Below are 18,879 nucleotides of genomic sequence, written 5' to 3' on the forward strand. Positions count from 1 at the left end.
GATTCAATTTGCAAAGTAAGTAGTTTTTTTATTATTGAGCAAAAATTAAAAATAATTTTTCTTATATTATTAAAAATATGTTCATCTATCGATGTGCAGTTGTTTGAATCGAAATGCTTTCCATAAATCGTAAGAAAACTTTTCTTTTGAAAACAAAACACCTCATGGGTGGTTCCTAGATTTTTTTGATGAAGATCTTATAAACCTAATAACAACTGAGACAAATAGATACGCTAAACAAAAGAATCGTTTTCAAGAAGTTCTAGAATCCGAAATAAAAGCTTTTCTTGGAGTTCTTATTATTAGTGGATACCTAATTACTCCACGGCGAAGAATGTTTTGAGAACGTGATAGAGACGCTAACAATAGTCTGGTAACAGAATGTATCAGTAGAGATAAGTTTCACTGAATTTATTTGATCAAACTTTCATTTGGCTGACAATTCCACGCTAGATCAACAAGACAAATCTGCAAAGGTTAGACCTCTTTTGGAGCATTTGAATAAAAAATTTATGGAAAAAGGAATTCGTACAAAAAACCATTCAGATGAAGCCATGGTTCCGTATTTCGGTCGTCACTCCTGTAAGCAGTTCATTTATGGCAAGCCAATAAGATATGGCTATAAACTCTGGGTTGGCGCCTCTAAGGAAGGGTATGTTCATTGGTTTGAGCCCTATCAAGGTTCAAAAACAAATATTAGCAAAGTATACTGTGACCTTGGAGTTGGCCCTAGCGTTGTACTAGAATATGCGGAAGTTCTGAAAAAGAAATGGCCTAATTTGGAGTTTCACCTAGTCTTTGATAATTTTTTTACGAACATACCACTTATTGAGAAGCTGTCTGAAAAAAAATTTATGGGGACCGGCACAGTTAGAGAAAATCGACTGCGAGGAATTGACTTACGAGATTCTAAACTTTTGAAGGAGGAAAAAAGAGGGAGCTATGATTACAGGAAAATTAGTGATCAAAATATAATAGCAGAATATTCAGGCACGTAGAAAATGTAACTGTTATAAAAATGTACCAATAATGATGTTTTTTTCTTAGATTGAACAACCTGCGACCGTAAAGAGTTATAATGAAAATATGGGCGGTGTTGATCGGTTTGATCAAAATATTGGTTTGTATCGTATTTCCATAAGAGGAAAAAAATGGTACTTTTCCCTTGTTTGTCATTGTATTGACATGTCAATTCAAAATGCTTGGCAACTGTATCGAAATAATGGAGGAGAAATGAATCAGCTACAATTTAGACGACGAATCGCTAATGTTTTATTGTTGAAAAATAAAAAACCGTTCCCGTCTTCAAGTAGAGGTCGTCCATCTCAACAAGAAAATATAGATATTCGAAATGACCGTTTAGATCATTTGGTTACGCCACAAGAAAAGCAGACGCGATGCGGCTTTTGTCATACTAAGACGACAACAAGATGTATAAAATGTAATATTGGATTACATGTAAAGTCTTTCGTTGATTACCATAAAAAATAAATAATATTATTATATTGTCTTGTGTCTCTAATCGCCATTAATATGCCTAGCGTACTATATATAGGACAGTGTCTTTTAAACCCATGTAGTATATAAAAAATTATAATGATCAGATATCATGTTTAAATACTGTTTTCTTAGATAAAATATCATTTCAACAGTAAATTATATTTAATAGTAAGTGTTTAGGCATATCTGGGTTAATAGACTCTTAGTGATGTTGATCTCATGGCGCCCGTGATTAACAGGCAGGCCACTCGTTTCAATTGATGCAGCAATTTAGCCTTACAGACATGTTTCAGTACTGAGCACCAAACTATGACTCCGTGAGCTACCATGGGTCTTATCACAGACGTGTAGATTCACATTTTTACCCTCGAATTTAATCCCCAAGTAATTCCAATAGCCCTTCGACACTGGGTTAGTACAATCGTTGCATTTTTGGTTTTGCAACTAATGTGTGATTTCCAAGTCAGTCCTTTGTCCAAGATATTTCACCTCTGGAGGAAAGGTTAATTGGCCTGTTGCAGAAATAGGGTGGTGTTAAGTGTCGCAGTTTTCTCTGTTTAGTAAAGAGAACAATCTGAGTCTTTTTAGGTTTTACAGAGAGATGCTCTTTACACCATCGTTCAGAAAGTTTAAACGCCTGCTGCATTCTATAACAAAGAAAATTGTTACGTTTACCTCTTAACAGAATAGCCACGTCATCGGCGTAGCCGACTGTGGAGAAATGGCACTAGAAACCAGAGAAGCGGTGAGAGTACTCCACCTTCTGGGCAGCCTCTAACCACAGCTCTCTGTACTATGTGACTTTTCTATGTACTATGTGATTGAAAGCTTTTCTTTTCAAATATATAGGAATATCGCTCTTGAAGATGTCTCTAAGTTTCCCGTAGGCTGTCCATGCGAGTGTGATCCTTCTGTTTAGTTCGCTTGTTTGATTATCTCTCCATACACGAATCTCATGGCCAAGATACACATAGCTGTCAACCCTCTCAATCTCATTATCCCCAATGTTGATGTTAGACTTGGGAACAAGATTTGTCATAAATTTTGATTTCTTTACGTTAATATTTAGCCCGACTCTTGCACACACCTCCTTTAAGTCGTTCACCATTAGTTTCATCTCTCTAAGGCTATCCAAAATAAGAACTATATCGTCCGCGTAGCGTAAATTACTTAGGTATTTGCCATCAATGTTTATGCCTTTTTGGGTCCAATCCGGTTGTTTAAATGCATTCTCCAGGACTGTGATGAACAATTTGGGTTCAATATTGTATCGCCTTGTTTTACTCACAATCAGTAAGTTTATGCAATTTTGCCGTCATCGTAGCATTCTTGTAGATGTTATAAACAAGTTTGGTGTATCGATAATCGACTCTGCATTCTTGAAGTGCTTGCATTTAAATTAAATTTTATAAATACCTTTAAATACCCATCTTGGGTAAATACCCCCGAGTATATATCCAGGAAATGTACCCTTGAAAATAAATATCCAGGTATTTAACAACACTGTCACGAAGTCATTCAAATGTCTTTGAAAGAAAAGATGAGAGACTAATGGGGTCATACACACTTATTAAATTTAGAGAAAATTTTTTCATAAATCGATATATGTAAGTATATGTATGAACACAAAGTAAACGAAATATAACGGTAACTATATTTTTATACAAACTTTCAGAAAATATAATAAAAAAAAAAATCGTATATGACCCCATTGGTCGAAAGGCTTTAGGCTCGTTTGGGTCCTTTTTTCCATTCTTCGGTATAAAGGTTATTGTAACCCTCCTCCAGCTGATGGTGACATAGTTAAAGGCTAAACAAGCTCTAAAAACCTTCATCAAGTGTGTTTTCATATCTCCTAGGCTCCATTGAAGAAGAGCAGGAAAGATACCATCGGGTCCGGGCGTTTTGAAGGGTTTAAAACTGCTAACGGCCCACTCTATCATCTCGTTCTATACAACCTGGTTGGCTATCTGCCAGTCATGTCTGGTAAGAGAGTTGTTTAGTTCCATTTGGTGTGGAAACGTTGAAAAATCTTACGGAGAGCCTGGAAAATGAATATCCATTAGTAAGTGCAATGATTCTTTTGGATCCTTGGAATTTTATTAAGGCGTAAGGCCTCAGCGGCACTCTCGCAAACCTCCTCGCAAAAACCTCTCCAGACTTGTCGCTTTTTCTGGCGTACCGGATGTTTGAATTCTGACTGGTGTGTTTACAGTTCAATTATTATCTAGTTTGTTTAACTTTATTAAAAGCCTTTCTGCAGGTGACCCTCAGGGAATGGAGATTGGGAGTCCACCATGGGGTTGCCCTTACTTTCTCCTCCACTGTTCTCTCAGGACATACACTATGGAAAGCATGAACCAGTGTGTCACCTACGAGATTCGAGTATTCCTCTAATTCATCGGTATTCCCAGGAAGGGCATCAGGAAAATGCTCAAGTCAGTCTGCTTTGGATCCCGAACCCCCTTTTTCAAAAGCATACTAGGTCCCAGTTCGAAAGTAATCCATCAGTGGTCAGACATAGACGCCTCCTGGGAGAAACGCCAGTTGTTAATCTTTGTAGGTCTTTGATTGATCAAATTAATTATCGTTTGACACCTTGCATTGACGAACGTAGGTTCACAACCTTGGTTAATTATTTCCAAGTCATTACTCGTAATAAATTCAAGCAAGGTCTTACCTCTAAAGTAATGAAGTCAACGCATAATCCAGGTTCATCGTGAAAATAATATTAGTAATAATAAACGGGATGAAATTCTCCATATTTCTCTAAATATAATAAACTAGGATTTATGTAAAAGTAAAAACTTTTTTGAGAAATATTAAAATGTTTTAATTCTATTTAAGTAGACATGTTTCGAAAACTAATGTTTCATCTTCATTACCTAAATTTATGAAAAAGAAGAAACAAATTAAACAAAGGTTAACCGGAACGTATTAATAACGGTATAATGAAAATCGGAATTTGAAAAGGTGAACTTACATAGAAAAATTATACAATATAATGGAATTAGTTAATAGGTGGGGTTCAGGAGTAGATCTAATTTCTTATAACTAAATTTACAATTAAATTTAAATTAGATTAACAAAATCACAGATTAAAAACTTCAACAAAAAAGGATAAAATCTTGGAAGGTATCGTAAGATAAGGGTGTGGCGTAAAAAAAACGTTATTATAATATAGCACGTACGGAATACAAAAAGAAAAATAAAAATTTTTTGATTAATTAGTTAAATTTGTGGTATAAGCGAGAATATTTGTTTTCTATTATTTCATTTAATAAATTATCTGTGTTATTTTTAAATTGTTTGTATATTTCGTATTTCTCCAGTAAGTCCAGCTTCAAAGATTTAGGTTGGTTATGAATAAGTTCCATATTATTAAGACTTATTTTATGTTTAGTTTCTGTAATATGTTTGAATATAGCGGAATTTTTATCTTTATTATGTTCTTTAAAACGTGTTAATAAGTTTCTCCCTGTTTGACCTATATAAATTTTATTACATTCACTACAGGAAACTTTGTAAACTCCGTTAAGTAAGTGAAAGTGGAATTTATGTTTATTATTAACGAGCATATTGGAGATTTTAGTGTTGTTTTTAGTGGCTATGTGTATGATATGTGTTTTAGTTATGTGGTGTAGTTGATTGATTGTGGGGTTGTAATGTGAAATAGAAATATATTTAGGTGGGAGTTTATAATGAGGATAAATGAATGAGATAACTTTATTGTTATGAACTTTGTAAAAAATGTTTTGCATGTCTTTAATGTTATAACCGTTGTTTAAGCCTATTTTTATAATATTGTAAATTTCTGAATTGAAATTTTCGGTGTTGAGAGGTGTGTTGATGGCTCTGTGGAATAAGAACCTAAACGCGGCTTCTTTATATTTGAAACTAGTGAAAGAATTTTTGGGGATAATTGTGTCTGTAGTAGTTGGTTTACGGAAAATGTTGAAATTAAGGGAAGAGTTAGACATGTTTTTGGAAATTGTTAAATCAAGAAAATTGATGCTATTGTTAATTTCTTTCTCAATTGTGAAATCAAGGTTGCTGATATTGTTTATTAAATTGAATAGGGCTATTAAATTAGCATTTGAACATCATATAGAATGAGGATATCATCTACATATCTACAATAAAATTTAATATATTTAGTGGCAAAATGATTATTTAAAGAAAATAGTTGAGATTCTAGGTTGGACACATAAAAATCTGCAAGAAGGCCAGATAGGGGGGAACCCATGGGTAATCCATCAGCCAGTTCGTAAAAATGGTCATTAAAAATGAAAAAATTTTGATTGGTTATGTTTTTAAATATGTTGATTAAATTATTTATATCATTATTAGTAATGTTGATGGGAAGATTATTGTTGTTTTCAATTTTTTTGGAATTGAGAAAATTTTTTATGATTTTTAATGTTTCTTTGATTGGGACATTGGTATATAGATTTTTTATATCTAGGGAGATGAGTTTTGTATTTTTGTTTATTCTTATTTTATCAAGTTTTGAAATTAGTTCTGAAGAATTCTTTATAGAATATTACGTGAATTTGAAATTGAAAGATTTAGTTAGAATACTATGTAGGGCTTTAGATATAAGGTGACAAGGAGAGTTGATATCGCTGACTATGGGTCTGATGGGTTCACCTGTTTTGTGTAGTTTTATTAGACTGTGTAACATTGTAACACTGAAGATGAAACATTAGTTTTCGAAACATGTCTACTTAAATAGAATTAAAACATTTTAATATTTCTCAAAAAAGTTTTTACTTTTACATAAATCCTAGTTTATTATATTTAGAGAAATATGGAGAATTTCATCCCGTTTATACTACAATCAGGGTTACCTGTAAAACTCCGACAACTTTACAATTTAATGGAAAAGAGAAACAAATCCAATAACCACATATTCTTCTTACAACAATCATTAAAATTCAACATAACGCCTAAAGCTTTCGATTTAAAATTGTCACGACAATTTCAACTTTATAAGAAAATTTTGGAAAGAAAACTTATCAAATGCACCATCAAACAGTACTACAGAGATCGTGATATTCAAGATTTGAAACTTAAACTTCTACATCACCATTTAAGTAAAATACTTCACCCCTTAGAATTTGATGAACTATATAACGATTTTACCGAACAATTACATCATAAATCCCTAGCTGACATTAAAAATAAAAAATTAAGCTTATTAAAGAACAACGCTCTATCCAGTAAGTCTAACTCAAAGGATTCTAACAATAACTTTAATATCAAACGACTAGAAATTAATAATAACAAATGTAATATCACCTATGATAATAAACAATCACATTTTACATTCGCGCCTAAATACACTAACCTCTCTGACTATTCACTATCACCTTCAGAAATAGAACTATTTAATTTAGGACACAAATTTTCCATTAACACTCACAATTTCAATTCCACTTCTTTAGCCATCGATATTGAAAGCCAATTACTTTTTAATCCCATTTTCCCTAAACTTAAAGCCGATCTCCTACACAATTTACATAAATTTAAATCCAAAAGAAAGAATTTTTCCACATATAACAGTTCCAATTCTAAATATCAAAATACCATTATCTCTTTGAAAAACAACCTTCTCAAACACGATATAATATGTACACCAGCAGATAAAAATGCAGGCCTAGTTTTAATTAATAAATCAGAATATATTTCAAAAACCGTATCTTTCTTTAACGACAATAACATTACCTTACTCCACAAAGACCCTCTTCCTTCTTTTACCAATAAACTTAAGGATATTTTGAAAAAATCATCAAATACCCTAAACAAATTTTTTCCTTCAAATAAAAAATACATACCCATGAATCCTCTACATCCCACTTTACACAGTCTAATAAAACTACACAAAACAGGTGAACCCATCAGACCCATAGTCAGCGATATCAACTCTCCTTGTCACCTTATATCTAAAGCCCTACATAGTATTCTAACTAAATCTTTCAATTTCAAATCCACATATTCTATAAAGAATTCTTCAGAACTAATTTCAAAACTTGATAAAATAAGAATAAACAAAAATACAAAACTCGTCTCCCTAGATATAAAAAATCTATATACCAATGTCCCAATCAAAGAAACATTAAAAATCATAAAAAATTTTCTCAATTCCAAAAAAATTGAAAACAACAATAATCTTCTCATCAACATTACTAATAATGATATAAATAATTTGATCAACATACTTAAAAACATAACCAATCAAAATTTTTTCATTTTTAATGACCATTTTTACGAACTGGCTGATGGATTACCCATGGGTTCCCCCCTATCTGGCCTTCTTGCAGATTTTTATGTGTCCAACCTAGAATCTCAACTATTTTCTTTAAATAATCATTTTGCCACTAAATATATTAAATTCTATTGTAGATATGTAGATGATATCCTCATTCTATATGATGGTTCAGATGCTAATTTAATAGCCCTATTCAATTTAATAAACAATATCAGCAACCTTGATTTCACAATTGAGAAAGAAATTAACAATAGCATCAATTTTCTTGATTTAACAATTTCCAAAAACATGTCTAACTCTTCCCTTAATTTCAACATTTTCCGTAAACCAACTACTACAGACACAATTATCCCCAAAAATTCTTTCACTAGTTTCAAATATAAAGAAGCCGCGTTTAGGTTCTTATTCCACAGAGCCATCAACACACCCCTCAACACCGAAAATTTCAATTCAGAAATTTACAATATTATAAAAATAGGCTTAAACAACGGTTATAACATTAAAGACATGCAAAACATTTTTTACAAAGTTCATAACAATAAAGTTATCTCATTCATTTATCCTCATTATAAACTCCCACCTAAATATATTTCTATTTCACATTACAACCCCACAATCAATCAACTACACCACATAACTAAAACACATAACATACACATAGCCACTAAAAACAACACTAAAATCTCCAATATGCTCGTTAATAATAAACATAAATTCCACTTTCACTTACTTAACGGAGTTTACAAAATTTCCTGTAGTGAATGTAATAAAATTTATATAGGTCAAACAGGGAGAAACTTATTAACACGTTTTAAAGAACATAATAAAGATAAAAATTCCGCTATATTCAAACATATTACAGAAACTAAACATAAAATAAGTCTTAATAATATGGAACTTATTCATAACCAACCTAAATCTTTGAAGCTGGACTTACTGGAAGAATACGAAATATACAAACAATCTAAAAATAACACAGATAATTTATTAAATGAAATAATAGAAAACAAATATTCTCGCTTATACCACAAATTTAACTAATTAATCAAAAAATTTTTATTTTTCATTTTGTATTCCGTACGTGCTATATTATAATAACGTTTTTTTTACGCCACACCCTTATCTTACGATACCTTCCAAGATTTTATCCTTTTTTGTTGAAGTTTTTAATCTGTGATTTTGTTAATCTAATTTAAATTTAATTGTAAATTTAGTTATAAGAAATTAGATCTACTCCTGAACCCCACCTATTAACTAATTCCATTATATTGTATAATTTTTCTATGTAAGTTCACCTTTTCAAATTCCGATTTTCATTATACCGTTATTAATACGTTCCGGTTAACCTTTGTTTAATTTGTTTCTTCTTTTTCATAAATTTAGGTACTGAAGATGAAACATTAGTTTTCGAAACATGTCTACTTAAATAGAATTAAAACATTTTAATATTTCTCAAAAAAGTTTTTACTTTTACATAAATCCTAGTTTTGTAATAATAAACTTTCGAATAAGTACGATGAAAAATTATTTATTAAATGATATTGGTGCTACATATGTTTCGAGAAAATATCTCGTCTTCAGGCACAACTGTATTGAAAAACATTCATTAGTAAGTTAAATAAAAACTAATTAAAATAATTACCGTCAGAAATTTAGTAAAGAAAGTACACTATCCAGTCTCCTGGATCTCGACAATATCATCAGTAATTAGTCACAATTATTTAAAAAATGGAGGGAAGCTATTCAGAGCTGTAAATAAAAATAAAATAATATATATGGAGAAACACAACCAAAATGAACCAGAACAAATATGACGTGAACTTACTTATTTCTTTGAAAATATTGTAGAGATCAAGACACTAAACAATTAAAATTCAAAACTACACTATTATAAAACTACGTTGTTCAAATAAAACTTAGAAAACTATCAAAACAGAAATATATAGTAAAATTGCACAATAAAGACACATTAAAATTAACAGCACTAGCAACTCAACGTAACGACGACCAGTTATGAAAGGAACAAATAAACAGGTTATACATTTGAAGAAATAAATTTTATAAAGTATGTGTTGTTGTTAAATTCTGTAATTTCGTTAAGAATTAGATCTTCTTTGTGTCTTTTATGCTTAAAAATCTGGAACTCTTCAGTTAGGTCTAGCTCTCTAGATTTGTTTATTCTTTTTATTAGATGTATGTTGTTAATGCTATAATTGTGGTTTTCATCTTTTAAATGTTTACAAAATGTGGAAGAGATTCTTGATAAATGTTCTTTGGCTCTGGTTTTTAAATTACGCCCTGTTTGTCCTATATAGAATTTAGTACAATTTTCACAGGTAATTTTATAAAGTCCACTTAACTCTAGATTGTCAAATTTGTGGTTGATATTAATTAACTGCTGACCTAATTTGCTATTAGATGTGAAGGCCAAATTAATGTTTAATTTGTTTAAGTTTCTTTTTAATTCTATTAGCGAGGGGTGAAAAGGCAAAGTAATGTAACAATTTTGATATCTGTAATGAGGGTAGATGAATCTATTAACTTGTCTATTGTAGACATTAAAATATATATTTTGCATTTCGCACATATTATAACCATTGTTAAAACCTATTTTTAGAATTTTCTTTAGTTCCAATATGTAGTCATTGGTATTTAATGGGATATTTATTAATCTATTGAAAAGAAACCTAAATGATGCATACTTGTATTGAGTACTACTGTGTGAGCGTTTAGGGATGATAGAGTCAGTACATGTAGGTTTTCTGAAGATGTTAAACTCAAGCTTATTGGTTAGGTTGTTTTTTCTAATCTCTAAATCTAGGAAATTAATTTTCAAATTAGATTCGAGTTCTGTGGTGAAGTTTAGAGCGCATAAACTGTTAATTATGTTACTAAGTGCGTGAAATTTTGCTCTGTTACCCTCATAAACAATTAGGATGTCATCGACATATCTACATTAGAATTTAATGCCTTTTATAAACAAATCGTATTTACCGGTGAAAATTTTGGTTTCATAATGATTCACGTAGATGTCAGCTAAAATACCAGATAAAATACCCCATCGGTAGTCCGTCATTCATCTGAAAATATTCGTTGTTGAAAAGGAAGAAGTTTTGACTACAAACCAGCTCGAGGAGGTTGGATAAAGCTTGAATATTTTCGTATTTAAGTTTCAATTCAAAGTGTTTTTCTATTAAGTATTCCCTAACGATTGATATTGTCTTTTTTATGGGAATGTTGGCGTATAGATTAGTAATATCAAAGGAAATTAGTTTTGAATTCTTAGAAAGCATCAATTTATTAGTTTTTTGGACTAGTTCGAGTGAATTTATAATGTTGTAGCAAAATCTGTCTTTAAATATTGTAAGAAGATATTTTTGAATAATTTTAGCGACTCTGCATGTTGGGGTGTTGTTGTAAAGTAGTCTAAAGTTTCCTTCGTTGCATCCCCAAGCTACAGAATAAGCATTGGAGTCGCAGCCTACAATAAGCAGCCACTTATTTACCTTACTAGCATTATCTAGCGTAGTTATTTTATTAAATATTATATTTTTTAATTAATATGGTAATTACAATTACCTATGGTAATTACACCTGTCAAATAATGCCGCACATTTGAATATCACTGCATCACATGTCATGTGAGATTGCATCTGACGAGCTTCCAACAACTTATAACTTTAGCTGAAACAAAGCTATAATGTCAATTATAATCTAATTATTTAATCATACCATTATTACTTTATTATACTCTTACCGAAAAATCACTTTAAAATGACGTTTTCATCTGTCATTCTGAACAAACTTGAACAAACTTCAACTTTATAATTTTAAAAGTTGAAGTTAGCGGCAAATTTAAAAATATAACACGAATTGGAATCTATACTTTTTAAATTAAAAGAATGACACTGGTAATAATTGTTATTACTGTCTCTCATCATTCCCACTATTAATAATAAAATTGTCAGTTTAATTAAATTATTTCAGTATAGACGCTAATGCCATCTTACGGGGGTATTTCGACATACAATCAGTCCCAAGTTCTCCTATCAAAGATCCCTGGGGCTGTAGGCAACCAACTACACATAACCAAACAAATTAAACATAACTTAAAACGCAAGTTTTTAATAATTATTAAGATGAACTTAATTATTTCAAATAGTTTAAACGTATTGCTATTGTTTTCTTCCATTTATTTATGGAAATGGTATTTTCGCCTCAAGAAAACCCACGAAAAAATAATCGAAACTTATAGATGTCACAACACGGTCATAATTTACTCTAGAAGACGAGGAATCTCGGGTTGGCCGAAATATAACGTAGATCCTTATCGAATCGAATTCAAAAATCTTAGTAGAATATTCGAACCAATAACTCATTTTATAACAACCTCAGAAAAAACTGTAGATATTGCTGTGATGACCATATCCTCTTCGGTTCTAATAAATACAATATTAAATGTGTTACGAAAAGGAATTCGTGTGAGAATTATTTTGAATTATGCTCACAGTGAAAATGTGCTGGTAAAAAAGCTTATTAAAAACGGTAATTTCTTGCTTTTTTAAAAATAAATAAGTTATTTTTTTAATATTTCTTTGTATGTAGGTGCTGATGTAATATTTTTTGTTGAACCTTCGACAACATGCAGTTTATTTCATTATAAATATGCTATAAAAGATTATGGCACAAATAATCAAGCTGCATATTGTGGTTCTATTAATTGGACTGATTCTGCGTTTACCAGCAATTATGAAGATTTAACAATTTCAACAAATAAGTATATTGTAGATCGTTTCAATGAAAATTTTAATGATTCTTTCGAATATATCAAAAATATGAACAAGGCAAAGACATAAAAATATTTTAGACTTTGTTTAAAATTGCTTAAATAAGCTTAGAAATAAAAAGAAAGTATATTTTTTTAATTTTTTTTTTAATTAAGAATCATCAAAAGTCATTCGTCCTACACCATGGTTTTTAACATATCGCCTATATTGTTTATATTTGGTATTTTCAGCTAATTGTTTCTTCATATTTTCTTCTTCTTCATGTTTCCAAATTGAAAAGTTGCTTTTTATCCATAATTCTCTTCTTAAAAACTCCTCCTTCTTCTCATCTTCAAGTTGATCAAACTGGTGTTGCCCCATTTTCATTAATTTCCTTATTAAAAACAATTTCTCCTCAGTTTCGTAAGGTTTTCTTAAAATATCATGATTCCAAATCCATGAAACGTACCAAATAATATATTTTACTAAAGTATACGGACACAAAATCAATTGAATCCAAAGAATATCATAAAGTGTTGGTTTCGCATAAGCTCCTTTAATATCCATTTTGTTTTCGATAATTTGTTGGATTATTTTATCTTGAGCTTCCTTTAATTCGCTTTTTGATCGCCTTTTTTTGTCATTAGCTAATAAATTTAATAAACCCTCTTCTTTTGCGATGTCCATTGCTCTATTTCGATACTTTGGCACGGAAACAAAATATTTTATGGCTGTATTATATCGTTGCCACGAACTGTAGTATTGAACCACTGAAATAATTGTTATGGTCACAATTAAAACGATTCGTACATCGACTTTTGGGGCAACCCTTCTTCTGTAATATCGATAATAATGCGCGTAAAATTCGTCGGGATTATCCAACATGTAATCGTAATCCGAACGAGAATCATCGTCTTTTAAAATTTCATAAGCATTGGCAATTTCTTTAAATTTCTCTTCCGCTATTTGTTTCGCTTCTTTGTCTCGATGTAAATCGGGATGGAATTGCCGCGCTAGTTTCCGGTAATTTTTGGCGATATCATTCTTCGTTGAATCTCTTGAAACACCGAGTAATGTGTAACAATTTTCTTTACCACAATATAGACCTTCCAGAAGTTGTCCGTGAACCAGCGATGAGGTTAAATAGGTTAAAACAATTAATAAGATTAAACACTCATTTTTTTGATGCCGCATGTTTAGTTTTTTATTGGGTTTAACATCAGCCACGTTTAAAAGCCACGTTTGAACAAAACATCGACATTCCGGCAGAGATTTTAGGTTAGATCATTTTGACATTGACATTTTAAACGTAAACGATAAATTTTCTTTTAGATAGCCGGTAAAAAAGGAACCCATAATTAATTCAACGTTGAGTTTAAAGATGGCAGTATGCTTACGTCAAATCATATTTTTTCGTTTTCAAAATTTCTGTTTTGTTTATTTATATTTATTTATTTATGTTTTTCAAAGTCGGTTTCTGTTCAATATCGTCGAGCACATTGTTTTTACAAAATGGATTACTAAGAAAGCAGAAAAGCGAGGAGGTGAAAACGCTGCAAAGTTACTAACGCCATCTAACGAGCTTGATCGGAATTCCGGTTAAAATTTGAATTGTTACAAGTGGGGATTACTTCGAAATCTTTTTCTTTTTCGTTTACATATGGTCGTTTATATGATAGAAAATACAAAATAGAGTATGTTAGACGAGAATGAACGTATTCCTGCAAATGTTCGAGAAATTCCGAGAATGACAAGAACGCTATTTCTAAGCGCACGAGATAGCCCGGTTATTAGGATAACATGAAATGGACTAGGTGTATAGCTTATCGATTTCATTCCACCATCTTTTAACAAATAGGCGCACTACAATGTTATCGAAAATATTCAAAAAAAACAATTAATTTCTTACCTTAATCTTGACGTAGTTTAAGACACCTTAAGGTGAAAACTTGGCTCCACACGTAAAAGAAGCATCCAAATTCCTCCGAAACACAGCCTCGCAGCACTACAATAACTTTTTCTTTTAATTTTTAATTAACCACAAAAATCATTGTACTTAAATGTCAAGGTCCGTTGAGTATTGGTTGTAAGGTTATCCAACGCAAAGAAATTGACGTTGACGGGCTGAGGTAATAACGTGACGTCATTGGCGGAAAACTATAATATAATATACAGGTGTCCACTATGCATGGAATGTAGTATGCAGGATGTTTCGGTGACTCGGGGAACAAATTTAACCACATATACTAGAGTGAAAATGATGACGATTCATGTAAAAAAAAATTAGTAAAAGTCTTCAAATTTCAAAGATACAGGCCATCAAAGTTAGGAAATTATAGCACATTTTTCCAAATATCTTAAACACTATTTACAGTAATGCGCTGATATTTGCTACAGTACAAATCAATGTGATGTAAAATCGTTAGGCAATTTATGAGTTGGATGGGTCCGCGGATACAATATTATACAGACTGTTCCTAAAGTTTATTTGCTCAGAACATTTTTATTCTATCATAACCCTACATTTATTTTTGCTGTTTCTAATAGTAAATTTAGTTCAGAAACTTTTATTACTCTTAGTTAATATTAAAATATTAGAAAAAGAAATCTAAGTTTTTGAACATTGCCTTTAGTATTTTTTATTACTTGTCTTGTTATTTTATGTACTTTTTTTATTATTCCTGTTAGTGTTGTCGTTTTTTTGTTTATTTTTTGTGTATTTTTAATTTATTGTTTTTGGATTCTTTTATTAAATTAAAAATGTGATTTAGCTAAATCTACACTTGGACATGTTGCATACATAATAGTTATGACAGCTCAGTTCGATTTTCATTTGTTATTGCCAATTCAGATTATTTGTTTATTTTTTTTTTAGTGTTATTGAATTTGGAGCCTAACATTTTTGTATTTAATACGAAAACGGTGGTTTTTATCAATATTTTCTAAGAGTGATAAAAGTTTCTAAACTAGATTTACTATTAGAAACTGCAGAAATAAATGTAAGGTTATAATAGAATAAAAAAGTTCTGAGCAAACAAACTTTAGGAACAGCCTGTATAGCTTTGTTCCCGCGTACCGATCCAACTCAAAAATTGCCTAATGATTTTACGTGATATTAGTTTACACTGTACCAAATTTCAATGCTTTACCATAAATAGTGTTTAAGATGTTTAGAATAATGTGTTAAAATTTCCTAACTTTGATGGCCTGTACCTTTGCAATTTGAAGACTTTTACTAATTTTTTTAACATGAACCGTTTTCACTCTAGTACATGTGGTTACATTTGCTCACCGAGTCACCGAAACAACTTGTATATCTTGGTAAGTAATAATAATTAATAAGCATTTATTGTTTTTGATAATTACAATTTTCCCCTTAATACATCCTAATATAATATATGTCATTAGTATATTATTTTCACCCTCCACCCTCTTCCTCCATTTCCATACCCTCGGCTCCTCGGCCCAATCCTCCCCTCATCCATCCCTTTGTCTCCTCACCCCCACAACCATTCTCATTCATCGTTTCCCCTCTCCTCCCTCTCCTAAGATCTGCCCTCGGTCCAACTCCTCCTCCCTCAACTCACTGCACCCATTCAACATATGTTCCAACGTTTCCCATTCCTCCCTGCATAGCCTACACCACCTCTCCTCATCGGCCATCCAGTATCTGTTCGCTCTCTCCTCGTTTCCACAACGGAACCTAGCCACCAACTTCTTCCCTTCCTCATCTCCTTCCAATAACAAGTATCTAGGCAGCCCCTCCGTAATTATGTCCCTGTATCTTTCGTTATACCTCCCCTCTTTTATTTGTGTCCTTCTTTCCTGTCTCTGCACATCTCGGTCCCTATCTCTCAACTCCCTCCACATCTCCCTACCCACCCTTCGTCTACTATTTATCTCAGTTACCGAGTAGCCCGCTCGTCTATAATAGTTGTCTCTGTCTCCTTTCCCATATTTGATCTTTCCCTCTCTAATTTCCCTCCAACACTCCCCCAAGATCCCGCAGTTTGGCCTCCCTTCTATTCTTTCTTCATATTTCACTGCTCTCCTGCCCCCCTCCACTCTGACTTTATCCACCTTTACCTCTTCCCTCACTATATACCCCGGTGTTTCTCTCGCCACCCCAAGCACCCATCTCCAGTATCTAGCTTGCACGTCCTCCAGCATTGCCTGCTCTCTCCATCCCCATACCTCTGCTCCATACATCATCACACTGCTAACCAGACCTTCAAACATAATCTTCCTCGCTGCCACATTCCTTCCAAAGACTCTCTTCCCCCAACCCCATACTTGTCCCATCACCTTATTCGCCTTTTTTGCCATAGCTATCACATGCGACCCCTCCCTGTTGTCCTCCCTGAACACATACCCCAATATATATCATATACCCCATATATCTTGGTAAGTATTAACTTTATAAAAAAACAATTTATACAAAAGTTGTTTAATATTTGATTAGCCATAATAAGACAGCATTCAATTATTATTTTTATTTCAGAAAAAAAATGAGCAACGAATAACACTTGAAGTTTTTTAAATGGCAATGTATCCTTTCGTTAGGCTTATTTGATAGAGATTTGTTTTCTCTTTACGATGACGTAAAATTTTAGTACTCTTATATCAGAAAATATTTGAAAAAAATTTAAAAATTGTTTATTAAGAAAATTTAACTAATAACATAAATCTAGATATCCGAGATCGTCAACTACCTCGAAGTACTTCGAATTTCGAACACTAGATATAGAACTAGAAACATTCGGGTTTAGCCGTCTTTAGAGACGTGCGGCAAATTTAAATTAATAATTATTATTTATTTATTTACTTATTATTGTATTTATTTTCGTTTGTTATCGTCAACACTAAACATACAAATTAACATTGAAGTTATTTATGAGTGTATTTATTTCAAAATATAATAAAGAAGGGTTTAAGAACACAAAATTTACAATAATGACACGAAACTGTCGAATTATCAATTAGCTAACCTTCAAATTCAAAATCAAAATTCAAAATTGCCTGTGTGTGAATCTTCCTCGCATTCAACCAATCACGTGCAAGGTCAATCTGGTGACAAATTTAAAATACTCCTCCTGGTTTAAAAACAGAGTATAGTGTAAGTTCTAGTTTTAATTGTTACTAAGCGTTAAATTGTTGTCTATTTTTACTGAAATAGAACTAACAGAGTATATACTCTGTTTTTAAACCAGGAGGAGTAAACGCGAAAGTCAGATTTACACTAGGAAAAATCACCAGAAAATATCACTAGATATTTTGGCAGTAAATTTAAATTAATAATTATTATTATTTATTTATTTACTTATTATTGTATTTATTTTCGTTTGTTATCGTCAACACTAAACATACGCCTCCCATCAAACTAACATTGAAGTTATGAGTGTATTTATTTTAAAGTATAATAAAGAAGGGTTTAAGAACACAAAATTTACAATTATGACACGAAACAGTCGAATGATCAATAACCTAACCTTCAAATTTAAATTCAAAATTGCATGTGTGTGAACCTTCCTCGCATTCAACCAATCACGTGCAAGGTCAATCTGGTGACAGATTTAAAATACTCCTCCTGGTTTAAAAACAGAGTATAGTATCAATATTAATGAAGTTATGGTCAACTTCCGGTTAGAAATGTCAACGTCAATTTTGACATACTTGTAATTGTCGTGAAAAATCCTTTAAAATGTTGGGCTCATCACATTTTGAAAAATTCTTAATTTTTATAAAATGTCTTAAAATTTATCACAAAAACAAAAATACAATAAAAAAAGATTAAAAATTAAGGTTGGTATTAAAATATTTAAAAATTAAATTGCTATCTTCATTGCTGCTAACTGCGGATTTAACGTTTTTTATTCTAATTTTTTTGTTTTTTGAGATAAGTGCGTCATCTTTGGACTCATTTTATAGGTTTTTTTAATGAAGATGACAAATATGTCAAAATTGACGTTGACGTTTCAAACCGGAAGTGATTTTTTATGAAGTTGACAAATATGTTAAAATTGAAAGTTGAAAGTTTATGGTTTTTATGATTTTTTGAGATAAATGCGTCAAGTTTAAAGGTTATTTTATGAAGATTACGAATATAATAATAAAATTAAAGTTGACATTGACAACTGAAAGTTTTCTTCACCACTAAACCCGAATGATTCTAGTTCTAGGTCTTGTGTTAGGTCTAGTGATAGTGCTAGTGTAAAGTTAGAAATAAACACTAGACCTAGAACTAGAAATATTCGGGTTTAGCCTTGCGTCTTGAGACTTTTCTAAGTTCTTGTCTAAGACGTCCGGCTAAACCTAAAACTTTCTAGTTCTAGGTCTAGTGTT

At 31.5% G+C, this 18,879-nt stretch overlaps 3 protein-coding genes across 7 annotated transcripts in view; 1 reads left to right on the top strand and 2 right to left on the bottom strand.

Annotated features, from left to right (window-relative positions):
• The window catches only part of LOC111413762 (uncharacterized), a 28,384-nt gene extending 16,783 nt beyond the window's left edge, over positions 1-11,601 (bottom strand). Inside the window, exons 1-2 of one of the 5 annotated variants that reach the window (XM_071195189.1) lie at positions 11,529-11,601; positions 11,351-11,455 (exon numbers count right to left, since the gene is read on the bottom strand). The gene's annotated coding sequence lies outside the window, so the exon portion shown is untranslated. Of the gene's footprint in view, positions 1-11,350 lie in introns of all 5 variants that reach the window. The other 4 variants (XM_071195187.1, XM_071195188.1, XM_023044862.2 and 1 more) reach the window with 4 other exon arrangements.
• Positions 11,602-11,809: 208 nt separating this feature from the next.
• LOC111413766 (uncharacterized) lies at positions 11,810-12,696 on the top strand. Its single transcript, XM_023044866.2, has 2 exons — positions 11,810-12,316; positions 12,377-12,696. The coding sequence occupies exons 1-2, from the start codon at positions 11,911-11,913 to the stop codon at positions 12,625-12,627; spliced, it is 657 nt and encodes a 218-aa protein (XP_022900634.1). The 5' UTR covers positions 11,810-11,910; the 3' UTR covers positions 12,628-12,696.
• Positions 12,561-13,868, bottom strand: LOC111413765 (dnaJ homolog subfamily C member 25 homolog). The gene has a single exon (XM_071195190.1). It carries the CDS (start codon positions 13,729-13,731, stop codon positions 12,709-12,711), a length of 1,023 nt encoding a protein of 340 aa, XP_071051291.1. The 5' UTR covers positions 13,732-13,868; the 3' UTR covers positions 12,561-12,708.
• Positions 13,869-18,879: the final 5,011 nt, after the last annotated feature.

This window comes from Onthophagus taurus, chromosome 3 (genome assembly GCF_036711975.1).
Source record: "Onthophagus taurus isolate NC chromosome 3, IU_Otau_3.0, whole genome shotgun sequence".
Lineage (NCBI taxonomy): Eukaryota > Metazoa > Arthropoda > Insecta > Coleoptera > Scarabaeidae > Onthophagus > Onthophagus taurus.

Coding starts and splice junctions, on each gene's coding strand:
- LOC111413766 (XM_023044866.2), top strand. CDS start 11,911: ATGAACTTAATTATTTCAAATAGTTTAAACGTATTGCTATTGTTTTCT. Junction 12,317..12,376: donor AAAAAAGCTTATTAAAAACG/GTAATTTCTTGC, acceptor CTTTGTATGTAG/GTGCTGATGTAATATTTTTT.
- LOC111413765 (XM_071195190.1), bottom strand. CDS start 13,731: ATGCGGCATCAAAAAAATGAGTGTTTAATCTTATTAATTGTTTTAACC.